General features: G+C 38.6%; 2 protein-coding genes across 2 annotated transcripts; both read left to right on the top strand.

The window, feature by feature from the left end:
- Positions 1–2307: 2307 nt before the first annotated feature.
- On the top strand, positions 2308–3246 carry LOC110543177 (olfactory receptor 6C2). Its single transcript, XM_021629582.1, has one exon. The coding sequence runs from the start codon at positions 2308–2310 to the stop codon at positions 3244–3246; it is 939 nt and encodes a 312-aa protein (XP_021485257.1).
- An 8847-nt stretch (positions 3247–12093) lies between these two features.
- LOC110543176 (olfactory receptor 6C76-like) lies at positions 12094–13035 on the top strand. Its single transcript, XM_021629581.1, has one exon. It carries the CDS (start codon positions 12100–12102, stop codon positions 13033–13035), a length of 936 nt encoding a protein of 311 aa, XP_021485256.1. The 5' UTR covers positions 12094–12099.
- Positions 13036–21618: the final 8583 nt, after the last annotated feature.

Here is a 21618-nt window from a genome sequence, read left to right on the forward strand (position 1 = left end):
ATTGTCTTCTGTGGCCTGGTAATGCTGCTTTCCCCTCAGGGGGAAGTAATCAAAGAGCAGGCTAATCAGTTCATGTCAGAGACAGTCTCTGTTCCTATTACAATGGAACCCACTTGGATACTGAACTGCCATCGGCTACAGCTGTGCAGGGGTTCTAGGTTATCTCCATGCATGGTCCTTGGTTGGAGTATGAGTCTCAAGAAAGAGCCCTGTGCTCAGATATTTTGGTTCTGTTGCTCTCCTTGTGGAGTTCCTGTCCTCTCCAGATCATACTGTTTCCCACTTCTTTCACATTTTCTTAATTATAACCTGTTGAGTCCACATAATCTTACTTGTATATGTTTTTAGAGCTGAGAATTTAGCACTGAACCACCAATCAGTGTTCTTCCTTGAGGAATATCATGTCTGCTGCTCCCAGATTTACTCCATTGTCTTTAATTCTTTGTGTAGGACTGAAGTCTCATGAGCTTTCCTCCATGTAGTTTAGAATATTCAGTGGTGTGATCTTTGTTCAGTTCATGCTTAGACAGTCATATTGGTGAAAAATTACAGGTAACTTCTGGTGTTACTAGGAGACATAATCTCACAGAAAAATGCCTGATCCTCTGGCTTTATAATCTTTCCACCACTTTTCTGCAATGCTCCCTGAGCCTTAGGTATGGGGGTGCTTTGTAGATATATATATATTTCGGGACTCTGTTCTACAACTCTATATACTGATTGGTTGTAGTTTTCTGTAGTGGTCTCCGTTTGTTGCAAAGAGAGGTTTCTTAAATGTGGGGTGAAGACTGCATTTATCTGTAAGTATATGGACAAATGTTTATAGATTGTTGTTGGAGAATATGCTGGTTTAGTAAATTAGTGGTTGTAGGTTCTCCTCCAATAATGATTTTATTAGTACTGAGTAGTCAGGTAGGTTTTCAGCAGCATATGTGGTATCCCTCTTGTTGAGTGGGTCTTAAGTCCAATTAGAAAGTAGTTGGTCACTGCCAAGGTATGGGTGCTACTACTGTAGCAATAGGGTTCTTGTGCCATGCTGGTCATTGGTGTGGTTCATAAGCATCATAGCTGAGTAGGACTATTGATTGCCTCCTTCCTTTGGAAGCTTTCATGGTGTCTTCTGGTACCCTGGATGCTAGTCTTCAGAGATGGTGTATTTAAGTCAGTCTAGGTCATGGCTTCTGGCCCTCTTTCTGAAATTCATAGTGTCTTTAGCAATAGGACTTACATTCCATCTCGGGGCCATGAGTACCCAAGGCAATAGTGATAAGTTATATGTTTGGGGAGTCCCTTAAACAGCCCTTGCCAACAACACAAAAGAAGACTTCTCATGTCTTGCTTGAGAATTTTGGATATGTGCTCTTTGATTCTTGGTATGCACTATCAGCTCAGATAAAAAAAAATCTCATTTAAGCTGTATTTGTATATTTATAAACAATTACGCGCATTATGTGGGTTAGGGTACATAGTTAATAGTGGGATACCTTGTGGATTTTTCAGCATCTATACTATTATTTTACCTACCCACTCTCTTCTCCTGTACTTAACTAGCTCCCACTTTCCAACGAGCTCCCTGTTTTCCTTTCCATCATCATGTAACTTGTATTTAAAAACAATATGAGAAAATCCTGATAAAAATGGATAGTCTAGAGATATCTAATTAGTGATAGTAAAATACACTGTGACTTTTAGGCATTTGAGAAGTAAATGACCACAATCAACTAATAGAAACATAAATCAAAATCACATGAGCATATTCTTTTCATGAGTATGTTGAATATAAAATTTTGTGACACTATAGATAAAATAGATGTATACCAACTATCTTTCAAGTGCAATAATTCTGCTGTCATCTCTGTTGCTTGATTGTTCTCCAGGAGAGAAACATCTTATGCTTGAAGCAATATCCATGTAGTAACAGTTAAAGAGAATTCATGTTCTTATATATCTATATGCATCTAAAATCCAGAATTTGTCTTGGACTGTAATATTTTTACTGCCCATTGTGTGGCATCATTTCTCTCTAAACACATTTGTAAGTCCTATCTAATGATGAATTAAAAATCAACTACATCTGGAAGTCCTTAGTGGCAATAGATAATTCTGTAAAGTTGGCTCTTTTACAATGACATGAGTCCTTGTAAAAATCCCCACTGCTCGTTTGCACAACTCAGGCGATGGCAACATTTATTACAATGTAAGCTTAAAAATACGTGTAGCCTGGTTTGTTGACATTTGTACTCACAGTCCTTTGCTAGACTTTCACTAACTGTGACTTTATAAAATCTTGATTTCCAAAGGTCAGTAATGAGAAACCACTCAGAAATAACAACCTTCATTCTTCTGGGACTAACAGATGATCCCCAACTACAAGTTCTGCTTTTTCTCTTCCTATTTCTCACATACATGTTAAGTGTAACAGGAAACCTGATTATCATCATCCTCACCTTGGTGGATCCACATCTTAAAACACCTATGTACTTTTTTCTCAGAAATTTTTCTTTCCTAGAAGTTTCCTTTACCACAGTCTGTATTCCGAGATTCCTATACAGTATATCAAGTGGAGACAATACCATTACCTATAATGCTTGTGCAAGTCAAATATTCTTTGTTATTCTCTTTGGAGCAACTGAATTTTTTCTTTTGGCAGCTATGTCCTATGATCGTTATGTGGCCATCTGTAAACCCCTTCATTATATGACCATCATGAACCCCAGGGTGTGTACCCTACTTGTTATCTCATGTTGGGTGTCTGGCTTGATGATTATTGTCCCACCCCTCAGCTTGGGCCTCCAACTTGAATTCTGTGACTCTAATGCCATTGATCATTTTAGCTGTGATGCAAGTCCTCTTCTAAAGATCTCATGCTCAGACACATGGGTAATAGAACAGATGGTTATATTTGTGGCCGTCTTTGCACTCATCATTACCCTAATTTGTGTGATTGTATCCTACACATACATCATCAGAACAATTCTGCGATTCCCTTCCATACAGCAAAGGAAAAAGGCTTTTTCTACCTGCTCATCCCACATGATGGTGGTTTCCATCACCTATGGCAGCTGCATCTTCATCTACATCAAGCCCTCAGCTAAAGATGAGGTGGCCATAAATAAAGGAGTTTCAGTTCTCACTACGTCTGTTGCGCCTCTATTGAACCCTTTCATTTATACCTTAAGGAACAAGCAAGTGAAGCAAGCTTTCAGTGACTCTGTAAAGCGGATTGCATTTATTTCAAAGAGCTAGAAGTTGTGATAAAACCGATTCTCTATTATCTCGTTTCAGATTTAATCTTTGCAATGACGTCTAATATTTCACCCAGATCTTACCCTTATCAAAGTCATTCTTTAAATTAAACTAGCATCATTCAGGCTGAAACTATAAAATGTACATCTAAGAAACTAAGATTTTCTTCCCTCTGGTATTTTCTTTCTCATTGCTCTAGGGAATAAAGAAGAGTAATGATATATAAATGTGTATTCATAATAGTGTCAGGGACAGATGATTTCAGGGTAGAATTCTACCAGAATTTCAAAGAAAAATGGATAATGATACCAATAAAATTATTATGCAAAACAGAAGCTAAAAGCCTTTTTCTAACTCTTTTTATTAAATCAGTTTTACCGCAATACTAATACCACACAAAGACATAAAAAAGAAATTTTTAGACCAATATCCCTTATGAACGTGCATAAGTATAAAACTTCTCAATAAAATAAACTAAATTTAAGAACACATCAAAAAAATATTATTCACTATGGTAAAGTTGGCCTCATACCAGAAATGCAGATATAGTTCAACATACATAAATCAATGAGGTAATTTAAGACCTAAACAAATGAAATAAAATTATTATCTCATTAGATACAGAAAAAGCCTTTGACAAAATCCATCATTTCTTCATGATGAAAGTCCTGGAAAAATAAAGAATACAACGGTCATAAAGACAATTTATAGCCATCTCACAACATCCTATACAAATAGAACCTTAAAATTTTTTCACTGAAATCAGGAACAAGACAAGGTTATCCACTGTCTCCATACTTTTTAAAATATTTTTTTATTTTGATTCTTATTAATTACACTTTATTCACTTTGTATCCCCCGTAAACCCCTGCCGCCTCCCCTGCCAGTCCCAGCCTCCCTCCCCCTTCTCCACGCATGCCCCTCTCCAAGTCCGCTGATAAGAGAGGTCTTCCTCTCCTTCCTTCTGATCCTAGTCGATCAGGTCTCATCAGGAGTGGCTGCATTGTCTTCCTCTGTGGCCTGGTAAGGCTGCTCCCCCCTTAGGGGGAGTTGATCAAAGAGCAGGCCAATCAGTTCATGTCATTATACAGCAAGCTTTTGGCCAATATCAAACTCAATGGAAAGAAACTTAAGTCAATCCCACTGAAATCAGGGACAAGGCAAGGCTGCCCACTCTCTCCATATCTCTTCAAAATAGTTGTTGAAGTCCTTGCTAGAGCAATAAGACAATTAAAGGAGATCAAAGGGATACAAATTGAACAGGAAGAAGTCAAAGTATCTGTATTTGCAGATGATATGATAGTATACCCAAGTGACCCCAAAAATTCTACCAGGGAACTCCTACAGCTGATAAACACCTTCAGGAAAGTGGGTGGGTACAAAGTTAACTCAAAAAAATCAGTAGCTCTCCTGTCTCCATACTTTTTAAATGTAGTACTTAGTCTTAGCTAGAGCAATAGGACAACTGAAGAGAATCAAGGGGATACAATCAGAGAAAAAAATAAGTCAAATTATATTTATTTGTAGTTGATTATTATTTTTAACATAAATTACCCCAAGAAAAGACTCAACCAAGAAAGCTGAACAGCTGATAAACATTTTCATCAGTGTGACAGGATACAAATTAATATATAAAAATAAGTGCCTATCCTATATACAAATGAATGACAAGTGAAGCAAAAATAATAAATCAATGAAACAACATCTTTCACAATAGTCTCAAAAAAAGGAAATAAAATTCCTCAAGGTAATGCTAATTAAGTAAATGAAAGAACTGTATAATAAAAGTTTTAAGACAAAGAAGAAAGAAATTAAGAATAAACCAGCTGATGAAAATATTTCCCATGATCATGGATATGTAAGATTAATACTGTAAAAATGACCATACTGACCAAAAAAAAAAAAAAAAAAAAAAAAAAAAAAAAAAAAAAAAAAAAAAACACTAAAATTCAATGAAAATCAAAATGACCCTGAGATTCCACCTCACACCCATCAGAATGTCTAAAATCAAAAACTCAAGAGATATTTAAAGTTCTTAAACTCCTTTACCTCCCTTCTAACCCCCTACCTTAGGTAAGAGATGTGCAGGGAAAAGGGCTGTAAATTTCTTTTATCTAATTCCTGCTGGTAAGGGTCAATGGATTCTTTGGAAATCAAACTCAGTCACCAGGATACCAGCAGTCTAGCAAAGAAGCAACAGCAACACACATCTGCAGAAGTGGAACAATTCAGTAGAAGTTGGCTAGACTATGCCCAGGAATGCAAAATAAATAACCTGTAATTAATATAAAAAATTAAAATTAAAAAAAAGTCAGGAGTCTGCAGAAACAGCAAACTCTGCCAGAGCAGCACAAACAGGTCTCTGGAGCGTTTCTCTCTGGGAAGACCAGAGAAAGATGCAAAGCAAAGCAATGCAAAAGTGTAGAGATGCAGGTAGCTTTCTCACTGTCTGTGGGCTTCTATTTAATCCTCCTCAAAGTCCACACAAGAAAGTTTTGCAGCTCACAAAAACCACGCCCCTTGCACGAGGTAGCTTTCAGCTGATGAATATCCATGTCCTCTAATGGGGACTGCTTTCTGCAGGGGCTGTTTTTCCACAGGGGAAATCATTCCCACATCCCACACTTGGGACCGAAACAAAAAAAGATATTCACATGACATAAATGAGTTTCCAAAGAAACCAGAAACTTCTACTTAAATTAATGGTACTGGTAGGTACTTTTCATGTTATCATCAAAGAAAGTGAATCATCAACATCTAAAACTCTTATGACCTATAATAGCAACCTGCCTCAAGATATTGTGCAATAGTGGCACAAATGTTATCAAAGTACAATGTTTTAAAATTGAATTGAGGACACATCCATGAGATGGGACCCATACCTGACACATATAAAGTATCCACAAACCTGAGACTATGTATGTTATTGACCCTAGGGGAAAACATACTATTATTCTACTGAGGAACATAGCTAATGATTGATATATTGCTAGCCCCTTAGATCATAACATCACTCAACCCTCATCAGAGAAACTTCTATTTACAGTGATAATTGATAATTGATAATTAATACAGAGATCCACAGTTGAACAATGTGCAGAAAGTGAGAGATCTTGGAGTACGCATCCCTAAATGCATGTCTTTATCAAATCCCTCTCTAGAATGTTCAGAGATCTATTTGTAAGGCAGAGTGGAAAAATTATAAGAACATAGTCTTCCAGACATAATAAACCTAACACACATATTTACTCACAAAGACTATGACAGAATGCACAGGATCTACACAAGTTCAAACAGGAAGTAGACACAAGTGCCATCCTGACCGAGAAGCTATTTGTAGTTGATACCTACTGGAAAGGGAAAATAAGTTTGCACCAATGGAGTGCCACTGGTTATATCAACAACCTTCCAGTGCAATCTTCACAGGACAGGAACCTTCCATAGGGGACCTCTGAAAGACTCTACCCACCAGGGTATTGAAGGAGATACTGAGACTCATAGCTGAATTTTGGGCAGAGTGCAGGAAACCTTATGGTAGAAGAGGGAAATAGAAAGACCCGGAGAGGTCAGGAAACCCACAAAGAGGTCAACAGAGCCAAAAAACTTGGGCCCAGTGGGTCCTGCAGAGACTGATACTCCAACTAAGGATCATGCATGGAAAGGACCTATACCTCCTGATCAGAGGAAGCACATAGGCTGTTCAGTTTCCAAGTGGGTACCCTAGTAAAGGGATAAGGACCTGTCTCTGGCATGAATTCAGTGGCCAGTTCTTTGTTCACCTCCCCCTGGGTTAAGGTTAGAATTAGAAAATTTCAAATAGTTCCATATTTATCACCATATACAAAACTCAAGTCCATGTGGGTCAAAGAATTCAACATAAAACCAGATACATTAAATCTAACAGAAGAGAAAGTAGGGGAAAGCCTTGACCTCAGAGACAATGTTCTGAACAGAATACCATGAGCTCAGGCCCTAGGATCAACAATTAATAAATTGGACCTCATGAAACTGAAAAGCTTCTGCAAGGGAAAGGACATTGTCAGTACAACAAAACAGCAGCCTACAACTGGAAAAATTTACACCAGCCCTACATCTGTCAGAGGGTTACTATCAAAAATATGTAAAAAAAAAAAAAAAAAAAAAAAAAAAACTCAAGAAATTAGACAGCAACAAAACAATCGCCATTAAAAAATGGGATATAGACTAAACAGAGAATTCTCAACAGAAGAATCCCTAATGGTCAAGAAGCACTTAAAGAAATGCAAATAAAATGACCCTTAGACTTCACCTTCCATCCATCAGTATGTCTAAGATCAAAAACACAAGTGACAACACATGCTGGCAAGGATGTGGAGCAAATAGAACACTCCTCCATTGCTGATGGGAGTGCAAACTTGTACAGCCACTTTGGATCAGAAAATTAGGAAGAGTGCTACCTCAAGACCCAGCTGTACCACTCTTGTGTTTATACCCATAAGACACTCCACCATACCACAAGTTCACTTGCTCAAATATATTCATAGCAGCTTTATTCGTAATAACCAGAATCTGGAAACAACCTAGATGTCTCTCAATCAAAAAATGGATTAAAAACATGCTACAATCTGCAGACCAAAGAACATGGAGTGCCCAAGAAAGGATGCTTGAAATAAAGTAGACTTCTGAAGTAGATGGAGGGAGGGAGTGGGTGGGAAACTGGGTGGGGAAAGGATCAGGGTGGGAATCAGAGAATGGAACCCAGGTGATGGAGCATCTCTGGTACAGAGAAGGCTGGCTGGAGTCTATGGGGGTGACCTATGATCCTAGCTGAGACTTCTACCAGCAGTGGATATGGAGCCTGAAGTGGCCACCTCCTGTATCGAGGTGAGACTTCCAGTGAAGGGAGAGGGACACAAACCCACCCCATATAACTTTCCACTCCAAAGTTGCCCTTCCTATGAGAAGCGTAGAGATAAAAATGGAGCAGAGATTAAGAGAATGCCCAACCAATGATTTCCCCAACTTGAAAACCATCTATGGGAGAGAACCAACTCCTGAAACTATTAATGATACTCTGCTATGCTTTCAGAAACAGCCTAGCATAACTGTCTTCTGAAAAGTTTTATCCAGCAGCTGATGGAATTGGATGCAGAGACCCACAACCAAACAATAGGCTGAACTCAGGGAGTATTGTGGAAGAGTGGGAGGAAGGATTGAAGGAGCTGGAGGAGTCAAGGACAGCACAAGAAGTCCTACAGAGTTGACTAACCTGGGCCTACAAGGGCTCACAGAGACTGAGCCACCAACCAAAGAGCATACATGGGCTGGACTAGGCCTTCTACTAGGCCTTCACATTTTATGTGCAGTTTGTTCTTCATGTGGCTCTCAACCTGACTCTGTTGCCTGCCTTTGGATCGCTTTCCTATAGCTGGGTTTCCTTGTTTGGCCTCAGTAGGAGAGGATGCACTCAATCCTACCGCTATACCAGGGTGAGTTGGTAGCCATTGGGGGAGGGGAGGGGACTCTTCTTCTGTAAGGATAAGGGGAGGGGAGAATGAAAGAGAGCATGTGAGCATGGAACTGGGAAGAGGGGACTATGATCAAGCTGTAAAGCGATTAAATAAATAAATTAATAAATGAAATCTAGTGCCTCACAACAACAAAGCAGACCCCAAATTGTCTTACAGAGAAAAAAAAGAGCAAAGGACTATTATGGAAAAAAGTAAATCTTTTTGTTTTCTAACATGAATTAAATAATCAGTAAGAAAATATTTTTGAATGCTAATTTTGTGACTAATTTGGTTTTTACCTATATGTTAGCTATATGTTCTTTATTATCAAACAAAATAACTACATTGCATGCTTCATGTCCCAGTAGATATTTCCTTTGCTATTGTGTGCTCTGTTACATGTTTATATGAAATAGGATTATATTACCTTGGCAAATTTTTGTATTAAAAAATGACTATATGAATGTTGTTCCTTCACTACTGTTTGCAGTCTACATTTCTCCAGCTTTGGATGTTTCAAAAGATAATTTCTGTAATTCACCTAAAATGATTCAGCTTAGCTTTAGGGCACACTCATTAACACCATCTCTCTCCAGAGACAATTAATTCTGTTTTGCGGGGAGAATCCCTTGTGTCTGCCTTAAGGAGGAGATAAAAATATAAAATGGAAATGCTTCTTCTGAAAAGAATACTTAGAAAAACATTTTCTAACAATGGTGTAAAAGTAAAACTTTAAAACTACAAGCTATCTTTCTTCTCCAAAAGTTACTGGAAGCCAAAGGGGAAAATGGTATTTTTCGGATTTCATAGTTTCCATGGTAAGGACTTTATTCTTTTTTGGAATTTTAGAAAACAGGTGATACCAGGTACTTGCTGTTAGGCCTACAAGGGAGAATTTCAAGTGATACTCTATCTCAACAGTTTCTGCTCATAGGTCACATGGCTCTCCATCTTCCACAGATGTTAATTCTTGATTCTCGCTCGTACTTTGTGTCTTTTCCTCCTTCACCAACTAAGAGCTTCACCTAGGAATAAAACAAATGTAGAGCTTTATGCCTCTTAGCTGGGTTGCCTCAAATACCATGACAATTTGCCTGCTTTCTTCCCATTTTTTCTTTCCTTTCTTCTTTTGTTCCTGTCTTCCCCTCTCTTCCTTCTGTCCTACTCCTTCCCCGTCCTTCAATATCATGACAATGTGCCTGCTTTCTTCCCATTTTTTCTTTCCTTTCTTCCTTTGTTCATGTCTTCCCCTCTCTTCCTCCTGTCCTAATCCTCCCCACCTTCTTGAGAGTCTCAGCCGCAAGACTTCCAAGGTACCATGACTTCTGCTCTGAGCTCCTGTTCTTTTGTCAGCTTCCCTGTTGTTTCCACAGCCTAAAGATTTACTACTAAATAATAAGTTGCAGCCAGAGACACTTCTACTAAATAAAAATAAATAAGTCATCAATAACAAATAAATAACAAAGTAAAGACTTTTTACTTTGAGATTTTCATACATAGTGTACATTGACCTGGAACTGCCCATTGAGCTTTTTGCTGTTCACTGGGAAGCCAGGATATCTCAACATTCTTAGACGACCACATTACTTTGGAAAGTTTGGCTTTTAGCAGTTTCTACCAATACCTAAGATCATGTCACCTGTCAAACCTCTCCTACTTTAGATTTTCTTTGAATCCATCCACATAGTATGCTCCTGTTACTGTATATAGTTCAATTATCTTCCCAAATTTCAGCTACACAGTGTATGTTTGTTATGTATAAAAAACACAAAATGTAGACATCAGTGAGAAATGTGAACAATTGTCCAAAACAAGGTATGAAACACTGACAGCTGGTTAAAAACCCACTGAGCATTGGAGTTTGAGCTTTTCAGCTGTGGCCACTTGGCATTATACAATTGTTAAGTCTATTTTCTGTTCTGTAGTTAATTTGTCTTTTCCCATTTTTCTAATTATTCTGTGCCCTAAGTTCTTTATCTGACTGTTATAATCTCATCTATATAGTGAAAATTATTTAATTCAATAAAGAAACCATTAGATAGATAGATAGATAGATAGATAGATAGATAGATAGATAGATAGATAGATAGATAGATAGGTAGGTAGGTAGATAGATAGATAGATAGATAGATAGATAGATAGATAGATAGATAGATAGATAGATAGATAGATAGATAGATAGATAGAAAGAAAGATAGATAGATAGATAAATAGATAGATAGATATTCACCTCACATCTCAATCTTAGCTCCCTCCTCTCCTCCTGGCTTACCCACTTTCCCTCTTCCCCCATTTCTCTTCCTCAGAAAAAGGGAGTCCCCCCAGATCATCTAGTTGTATAAGATCTGAGCTCCTTCTCTTCCCCTGAGTCTGGCAAGGCAGCCCTACCAGAGGGGAGTGATCAAAAAGCAGGCACTAGAGTCCATGACAGAGTCAACTTCAGCTCCCCTTACTGGGAAACTCACATGAACCGTGAACTGCCCCTCTGCTACATTCCTGTAGAAAGTGTAGGTCCAGTCTCTTCATGGTCCTTGGTTGCTGCTTCAGTCTCCACAGGCCCCTCTGGGCCCTGGTTAGTTAGCTCTGTTGGTCTTGTGGAGCTCCTGCCACCTCCAGGTCCTTCCATCCTTCCCCCCACTTTTCCACAAAACTCCCTAATCCTCACCCAAATTGGGCTATGATTCTCAGCATTTGTTTCTATCTGCAGCTGGGTGGAGCCTCTCAGAGACCAGCTATGCTAGGCTCCTGTCCCTGAGCATAGCAAAATATCATTAATACTGTCAGGGGCTGGCTCTCCATAAATGTTTTTAAACATTGGAAATTTTTTAGTTTGTTTCTTTAGGGTCATGTAAATGTTGCATTTGATGGTCCTGAATCACTTGCTAAATTACTAATTATTCACAATTAAAAATAGTTTTAAATATTTTCTAAAATTAACAAAGAACATTTAAAATGTTTTATTAACAAAAAAGTAATGTATTCCTTTGTTGAAATAGTTTTGAGACTAAAATCATATTTTTATTTTAAGTATTTTGTCTAGTTTTTAGATATATCTACTCATATACTACAGCAAAAGACCTGTAGTGGCATTATTTTCATCTACCGATGTACTTAATAAAACTATCAAATGGCTATTTTGATAATAATTAGCAATATATCTAAGGCAATCACCAGACATATAATTGTTTTATGGAAGTTAATATTCGCATTTAAAACAGTGTAATTTTGCAAATGATATTTTTATGTTGTTATAAGTCTTGTATGATGTGATGATAGAAACATACATAACAAAAAATATAATTCAAACTTATCCTAACTCTCTAATTCATTTCACAGTTTTAGACCTGGCAAAACACAAGAAGAAATGAAAAATCATACATCTGTGAGTGAGTTTATTCTTTTGGGATTAACAAATGACCCCAAGCTAAACATTTTTATTTTTATATTTTTATTTATCGCTTATATTTTGAGCATTACTGGAAATCTGACCATTATTACTCTCACTCTGGTAGATTCACACCTCAAGACTCCCATGTATTTCTTTCTTCGAAATTTCTCTTTCCTAGAAATCTCCTTTACAACAGTTTGCATTCCTCGGTTCCTTGTGAGCATTGTAACGGGGGACATGACCATCTCCTATAACTCTTGCATGGCCCAGCTGTTCTTCTTCATACTCCTGGGCTCAATTGAATTTTTCATTCTGACTGCCATGTCCTATGACCGCTATGTGGCCATCTGCAGGCCACTGCACTACGCCACAATAATGAGCAGCAGGGTCTGCACCCAGCTCATAATCAGCTCTTGGCTGGCTGGATTTCTCATCATCTTTCCGCCTGTGATCATGGGGCTTCAGCTGGATTTCTGTGACTCTAACATCATTGACCATTTCTCCTGTGACTCCTCTCCCATGCTGCTCCTCTCCTGCACAGACACAGCCTTTCTGGAGCTCTTGGGATTCATCCTGGCAGTATTCACTCTTATGGTAACCTTAACATTAGTGGTTCTCTCCTACCTATTAATCCTCAAGACAATTCTAAGAATCCCTTCTGTGGAGCAAAGGAAAAAGGCCTTTTCTACCTGCTCCTCACACCTGATTGTTGTCTCTATTTCCTATGGAAGCTGTATATTCATGTATGTCAAAACCTCAGCAAAGGACGGAGTGGCTTTGACTAAGGGGATAGCAGTGCTCAACACCTCTGTTGCCCCAATGCTCAACCCCTTTATTTACTCCCTTAGGAACAAACAAGTAAAGGAGTCCTTCAAGAACTTGATTAAAAACTGTATGTCGAATAAAATATGACAGTCAAGAAATTCACTGCTTTTTTAAATGACCATTATATGCAATGTGTATTTACATTATTGCATTTCCTATCCACTGCTGTATTCAACTTAGCTGAATGTTCTTATCTTTTCCATTTCAGCTTTACTTGACAAAGTTATCATTTTAAAATTTAGACAACCCTCAAATTTTTCTGAGTGTGACTGATTTGATGTCACTAAACTGAGAATGACATTTTAAAAGAATGAATTTATTTTCAAAGAATTCTTCCATCGAGCAACAAAAACCCTGAAAACTCACTTTTCCTATTGTATAAGCACTTCTTTAAAATGAGCTCTTCTACGAGGCAATGTCCCTCACCTCTGCTGTGTGACTATTTCTTGCTGTATTTTTGAAGGTATATTAAATATTGGCCTATATGGTTCACTGTATAGGTGTTATGTCTTTGTTGTGTGTGCCATTCTTTATTATTATTATTATAATGCATGGTAATTGATGTGGTTTTTTTTGTGGCTCAAATTTTAAGAGTTGTTCTAAAAATTACTACGTTACATCCATCAGGCTTCCAAACCCTGGCCATTAAGCACACTGAACATTCCTTTATGTTGATTTGCTAATGATGAAATTTGAGCTCACCTAAAGTTTCCATGGAAAGAGCCTATAGCTGTCTGTTTCCCAATTTATGGATTTCTCTGGTAGTAATATTTGTTCTATATTACAGGTAGTCCGTTGTTATTTTGTTTTGTTTTGTTTTGTTAGTTTTCCAAGCCAGAGCTTCTCTGTGCAGCCTTAGCTGTCCTGGACGCACTTTGTAGAACAAACTGGCCTTGGACTCACAGTGATCCACCTGCCTATGCCTTCCTAAAGGTGTAGGCCACCTCGTCCAGGTGGTTCTCAAAATTCCTGGCATGTTCATAACATCTTGAGTTGTTTTCCAATGTTTCTATTGGTTAGCTTTTTTAAGAGTATTGGCTTTTTCTAGACTTTGGAGGATATGGGGCTAAGAATGTTTGCTATCTACATTAATATGTACTTTTCCAAGAGATATTAGTGTGTGTGTGTGTGTAAAGTCAACCTTCTCAGTCTGCATAATATTACTTGTATGCATACATTTTCCAGTTAAATTTCGCAAAACTTACCTTAAAGGTTTATGTGGATAATCCATAAGTGAAAATAAGTCTACATCTCTCCAGGTAACTTTATTGAGAAATGTATTCAATGTCAATTGAAGAAGAATAAGGTAAAAAGCCAACTACTATATTCATAATAAATTTTAGCTGCTTTTTCCTCATCAGCTTTTCTCTAGACTTTTTAAAACTAGATTCTAGAGTTTAGAAAATTGATTCAGAGCCAGGTGTAGTGGGTCGGGACTTTTATCCAGCACTCAGGAAGCAGAGGCAGGTAGATCTCTGTCAGTTGGGGGCCAGATGGGTTTATTTACATGGTGAGTTCCAGGATAGCCAGGGGTTCATAATAGAGCTACTCATCTGAGAAACACAAAACAAAAATTGATTCTATCAATTTTTCTAGCTTAATGGTTTGCTCAGTTTAATGACTGATCCTTTGTGTCTTTGATCTAATATTATTCTATTTATACCAAGTAAAAATATTTAGGTTGATAATGGGAAAATTTATCACTTTATGAATTTTTCCTGAAGTGATGGTTTTAACAAAGTGGACATGGTGTTTTCCAAGTGAACGTTTTCTTGGAGCATCAATTCAATTCACTTTCTTTAAGGTTCATCTTAATATAAAAGCAAAAAGCTCTCATAAAAAAAATGAGAAGAAGCAAATAGTAGCAAAAATATTAGAGAAAAAATCATTATATATTTTATGAGCATGTAAATTAGCCCTGCTACTATAAAAAATAATACGGACATTCAAAACCACTAAAATTTGAGCTAGTACATGACTCAGATAAACAATCTCTGGGTACTCACCTAAAGGAACGCAGACTAACATACAACGGAGATCCTTGCACATCTGTGGATTGCTCATATTTGCAAAGTCACAGATTCATCCTAGATGTCCTTCAACAGAAAAATAGCGAAATATAAATGTGTCATGTGTACATGACAGAGTATTATTTAAACACAAATATTCATTAAAAGCATTTTCAGGGAAATTGGTAGAACTAGGTGTTATCAAATGAAGTGAAATGAGTTAGGTTCGGAAAGATGGGAATCCCATGTTTCCTCTCATATACAGAATCTAGTTTTGTTTGATTTTAGCTGAGACTACACAGTAGAAAGATTATTTGGGAAAAGGGAGAGGAACAGTGGATAGCAAAGGATACAAAAGACAATAATAAGACATAAAAGTGATCGAATTAGGTTATACACCTGTGTAAAATGATACAGTGAAATTCATTATTTTGGATAAATAATATACATTTATAAAGAAAAGCAAAAAAAATATGGTTGAATGTTAATGAGTATATCCACAATGTTCAGGGTTCTGTGACTAGTAATAAATGTGTGAGATGGGTTCCCCAGCTAAGCCTCACATGATTTGTATGCCTAAAACTATGACTTCAGCCACACAAACACTCCTTTTATTCCAACTACTAGCTACTGTTTTATCTTTATCCTTGCAAAATATGAACCGCAGGCTGCTATTTCCATGCTTTAGGTGCCTGTATTTGTTGAAAACCTGAATTGTCTAATTTTAACTGTGAAATAACCAATCTTTCATCAGACTTCTGGTGTAAAAAGACATCTAAACCCTCCACTGCTCTGGGTTTACTTTGAGATGTCTTTGAACTTCTCAAATTCACTCAGCTAGAACTCATGGTCTTTTCCAAGGTCCTTTACATCCACACTGAAAAACTACCTACTCATTTTGATTTGTGGTATGGATTCTCCATTTGGAAATTGTTTTATGACACAGCTATGTTCCAAGCCTGCAGTCCATTTTTTTCTTATTGAAACTGCTAAAATTCAAAGTGAGTGTCTTTTCACTAAAAATACTAATTGAGAGGATAATTTGAGGCAATTTCTCAGCAAGCAATCTTTCCATCATCAGGCTTTTTTTTTACTTCATGAGAAGCTTAACATCACAGATGACATTCTACATTCCCATGATACATAACAGCTCCTAAGGGAACCAGACTAGAGGGTTGCCAAAATTAATTAGTCAGACATGCACTCATTTTTCTATCTCCGGGGATGTGTATGCTATGTCTCCCTTCCACAGATTCTTCTACTATTATATTCCAAAACAGGCAAAATGTGCCTGAGGCCTTCCAGGAGGTTTTTTGAAGCCTGTATGGCTGAGCAATATCAGAAAAGTCAAAATATATACAACATTTAAATGACATGACAAAATTTGGAAGTACTCAATTTTTCTTATCATTACTAATTGTAGTTTAGATTAGAAAGATGATTTATAACAATGAAGAACCTTAAAATACTTAAATTTTAATAATTAAGTGACTCTACTAAAGTGGCTTAGTCTGATAAAAGAAATTAAAGTGAAGTAATATTTCTTACCTAAAGCAGTAAGTTTCCATTATTACAGATAATCAGCAAAGTAAGTTGAGACTAGACCTAGGGAAAAATGAAATTGAGACGCTATGTAGTCTACATGTATACATCTACAAGGGTACTTATCATCTTTCTCTTTTTTTTCATTTATTTATTAACTTAATCTCCTTACAGCCCTCCCAGTCCTCCTCCTCCGCTCCTCCCAGTCCTGCCCTCGCACCTCCCGGACACCCCTCAACTCCTTATTCTCAGAGAAAGGGAGGCACCTCAACTCAAAGCAGGACTATGCTCATCCTCCCCCACTGGGGCCTGACAAAGCTAGGGGAAAGGAATCCAAAGGCAGGCCACAGAGTCAAAAACAGCCCCAATTCCATGGTTGGGGACCACATGTTAATCATGCTGCACATCTGCCACATAGGTGTAGGACGTCTAGGTCCAGTTCATGCCTTTTCCTTGGTTGGTGGTTCAGTGTCTGTGAGTCTCCATGGGCGCAGGTTATTGACTCTGTGGGTATTCTTGTGTTGTCCTTGACCCTCAGATACTCCCCATCCCTCCTCCCATGCTTTCAAAAAACTCCCTAAGCTCTGAGCGCTGCCTGTTGTTTGGTTGTGGATCTCTGTATCTGTTTCCATCAGCTGCTGGATGAAGCCTTTCGTAAGACAGTTCTGCTAGGCTCCTGTCTGCCAGCATAGCCGAGTGTCATTAATAGTCACAGGGGTGAGCTCTCTCCCCTGGGGTGGGTTTCAAGGGAGAGCAGATATTCCCTCTATTTCTGCTCTATCTTTAACCTTATACTTCTTGTAGGCAAAACAAATTTGGTGCCTAAAGTTTTGTGGGTGGGTTGATGCCCCCCTTTCCACACTGGAAGGCTCCCCTGGCTATAGGAGGCGGCCACTTTAGACTCCTTAACCCCGGCTGCTAGAATTCTCAGCTACGGTCACCCCCACCAAGCTCTTAGGAGCTTCCCTTGTCCCAGAAAAACCCCCACCAATTTCCATTCACTCTCCCTATCCTCCCACCCCCAGTCCTACCTCTACCCCCACCCCTGGTCTCCACACACATGATTCCCACTCTAGTTACCCTCCCCTCTCCCTCTCCCTCCCAGTTTCCTCTTTCCATCTGCTTCAGAAGCCTGTTTTATTTCCTGTTCTGGGTGAGATTCAGCATCTTCCCTTGGGTCTGTCTTCTGTGGTCTTCTTTGGGTCTGTGAATTGTAGCATGGTTATCCTATACTTTATAAGTGAGTATGTACCATGTGTGCCTTTCTGCTTCTGGGCTACCTCACGCAGGGTGATGTTTTCTAGTGCCATCCATTTGCCTGCAATTTCATGATTTCCTTGTTTTTAATTGCTGAGTAGTATTCCATTGTGTAGATGTACCACAATTTCTGTATCCATTCCTTCCTGGAGGGACATTTAGGTTGTTTCCATATTCTAGCTATTATAAATTAAGCTGCTATGAATATAGCTGAGCAAATGTCCTTCTTCTATGGTGGAGCACCTTTTGGGTATATACCCAGGAGTGATATAGCTATTTCTGGAGGTAGATCTACTTCCAAATTCCTGAGAAGGAGCTGATTACAAAAGTTTCTACTCTCAGCAGCAATGGAAGCAGGTACCCCTTTCTCTACATCCGCTCCAGCATGTGTTGTCACTTGAGTTTTTAGCTATTCTGATTGGAGTGAGATGGAATCTCAGAGCCATTTTAATTTGAATTTCCCTGATGACTAAGGACATTGAACATTTCTTTAAGTGCTTCTCAGCCATTCGAAAATCCTCAGTTGATAATTCTGTGTTTATCTCCGTACCGCATTTAATAGTGTTATTTGGTTTGTTTGTGTCAAATTTCTTGAGTTCTTAATAAACTTTGGATAATAGCCCTCTGTCAAATACAGGGTTGATAATAATCTTTTCCCATTCTGTAGGCTGCTGTTTTGTCCTACTGACAGTGACCTTTGCCTTGCAGAAGCTTTTCGTGAGATTCCATTTATTAATTATTGATCTTAGTGCCTGAGCTGTTGATGTTCTGTTCAGAAAGTTGTCTCCTGTGCCAAAGTGCTCAAGATTATTCCCGAATTTCTATTTTATCACATTTAGTGTATCTGGCTTTATGTTGAGTTCTTTGATCCACTTTGACTTGTGTTTTGTGCAGGTTGATAAATATGAATTTATTTGCATTCTCCTACATGTAGATAACCAGTTAGACCAGCACTATTTGTTGAAGATGCTTTCTTTTTCCATTGTATGCTTTTAGCTTCTTTGTCAAAATGTCCAAGTGGGTTACATAGTAATGGGAAGAGGGACTGCCTCTGACATAATCTGATTGGCCTGCTCTTTGATCACCTCCCCCTGAGGGGGGAGCAGCCTTACCAGGCCACAGAAGATGACAATGCAGCCACTCCTGATGTGATCTGATAGACTGAAATCAGAAGGAAGGAGAGGAGGACCTCCCCTATCAGTGGACTTGGGGAGGGGCATGCGTGAAGAAGGGGGAAGGGAAGTTGGGACCAGGAGGGGAGGAGGGAGGGGCTTACGGGAGAATACAAAGTGAATAAAGTGTAATTAATAAAAAAATCAGATGTCTATAGGAGTATGGGTTTATTTTTGTGTCTCTGATACAATTTCATCCATCAACTTGTCTGTTTTTATGCCAATACCATGTGGGTTTTATTCTCTGTAGCTTGAAATTAAAGATGGTGATAGCTCCAGACGTTCTTTTACTGTTCAGGATTGTTTTATCTATCCTGGTTTTTTATTTTTCCATATGAAGTTGAGGATTGTTCTTTCAGGGCCTGTAAGAATTGTGTTGGGATTTTGATGGGAATTGCATTGAATCTGTACATTGCTTTTGGTAAGACGGCCATTTTCACTATGTTAATCCTAGTGATGTTACACATTGGTAGCATTTGCTGAAGGTACTTACTTTTCTAAATCAAAGAACTCTTTTTTTATTATGTCTTACTCTTATTTTGTCATATTTTGCCTTAATGTTTATGCCTAGATAGCAGTCAATTTGTCACAGCATAGTTCAGAAATATACACCACCAGCCTCATGAAAGACTATATTTTCCCAGCCAACTTCAAAAAACACTTTACAACTCAAAAATAATTCTGTATGCTAAGTCATCATAAATGTATGACAGACACCTTTTAATGTGGATATAAATATGTTTTTATTTATGAAATGAAAGTTAATTATTTCCAGCCCTAAAAACTTTGGCTACAAGTTTTGAATTCAAAGAGATATGTTTGCCACTTTTTCTACCTAATAGCATACAGGTTTTACATTTTCTAATCATTTATTTTGAGATTAAAATATAATTGCATCATTCCCTTCTTCTGGTTGAACACATCTAGTAAAATTGTGTTCACAAAGTAAAAATACTATCCATATATTTGAACTGCTATTAGTAGCTGCCATTCTTTTTTAATTCTTTATTAATTACACTTTATTCACTTTGTATGCCCCCCATGGTTCCCTCCCTCCTCCCATCCCAATCCCTCCCTTCCTCCACTCTCTGACATATGCCTCTATCTAAGTCCACTAATAGGGTAGGTCTTCTTTTCCTTCCTTCTGATCCTAGTCAATTAGGTCTCATCAGGAGTGGCTGCATTGTCTTCTTCTGTGGCCTGGTAATGCTGCTTCCCCCTCAGGGGGAGGTAATTAAAGAGCAGGCCAATCAGTTCATGTCAGAGACAGTCCCTGTTCTTATTACTATGGAACCCTCTTGGATATTGAACTGCCAGGGACTACATCTGTGCAGGGGTCTTAGGTTATCTCCATGCATAGTCCTTGGTTGGAGTATGAGTCTCAGGAAAGGCCCCTGTGCTCAGATTTTTTGGTTCTGTTGCTCTCCTTGTGGAGTTCCTGTCCTCTCCAGATCTTACTGTTTCCCACTTCTTTCATAAGATTCCCTGCACTCTGTCCAAAGGTTGGTCATAAGTCTCAGCATCTACATTGATAGTCTGTAGGGCAGAGCCTTTCAGAGGTCCTCTGTGTCAGGCTCCTGACTTGTTCCCTCTTTTCTCCTTTTTCTGATGTCCATCCTCTTTGCCTTTCTGGATAGGGATTGAGCATTTTAGCAAGAGTCCTCCCTCTTTTTTTAACTTTTGTTAATTACACTTCGTTCACTTTGTATCCCCTCATAAGCCCCTCTCTTCTCCCCTCTCAATCCCACCGTCCCTTCCCCTTCTTCATGCATGCCCCTCCCCAAGTCCACTGATAGGAGAGGACCTCCTCTCCTTCCTTCTGATCTCAGTCTATCAGCTCTCATTAGGAGTGGCTGCATTGTTATCTTCTGTGGCCTGGTAAGGCTGCTCCCTCCTCAGGGGGAGGTGATCAAAGAGCAGGCCAATCAGATTATGTCAGAGGCAGTCCCTCTTCCCATTACTATGTAACCCACTTGGGTTACATTGTAACTAAACTGCCAAGGGCTACATCTGTGCAGGGGTTCTAGGTTATCTCCATGAATGGTACTTGGTTGAAGTTTGAGTCTCTGGGAAGACCCCTGTGTTCAAATTTTCTAGTTCTATTGCTCTCCTTGTAGAGTTCCTGTCCTCTCCGGATCTTACTATTTCCCATTTCTTACATAAGATTTCATGCACTCTGCCCAAGTTGGCCATAAGTCTCAGCATCTGCTTTGATAGTCTGCAGGGCAGAACCTTTCAGAGGCCCTCTGTGGCAGGTTCCTAACTTGATTCCTGTCTAGGCATATATTCAAAAGAGGCTCAAGTATACAATAAGGGCATTAGATCAACCATATCTGTAGCAGCTTTTTTTGTAATAGCCAGAAGCTGGAAACAGCCAAGATGCCCCTCAACTGAAGAATGGATACAGAAACTGTGGTACATCTACACAATGGAATATTACTCAGCAATGAAAAACAAGGAAATCATGAAATTTGCAGGTAAGTGGTAGGAACTGGAAAGGATCATCCTGAGTGAGCTGCCCCAGAAGCAGAAAGATACACACCATATATACTCACTCATATAGACATATAATATAGGATAAACCTACTAAAATCTGTACATCTAAAGAAACTAATCAAGAGAGAGGACCCTGACTAAAATGTTTAATCCCCATCCTGAAAGGCAAAGAGAAAAGACACCAGAAGAAGACT

This window comes from Meriones unguiculatus, chromosome 7 (assembly GCF_030254825.1).
Source record: "Meriones unguiculatus strain TT.TT164.6M chromosome 7, Bangor_MerUng_6.1, whole genome shotgun sequence".
Taxonomy (NCBI): domain Eukaryota; kingdom Metazoa; phylum Chordata; class Mammalia; order Rodentia; family Muridae; genus Meriones; species Meriones unguiculatus.

Coding starts and splice junctions, on each gene's coding strand:
- LOC110543177 (XM_021629582.1), top strand. CDS start 2,308: ATGAGAAACCACTCAGAAATAACAACCTTCATTCTTCTGGGACTAACA.
- LOC110543176 (XM_021629581.1), top strand. CDS start 12,100: ATGAAAAATCATACATCTGTGAGTGAGTTTATTCTTTTGGGATTAACA.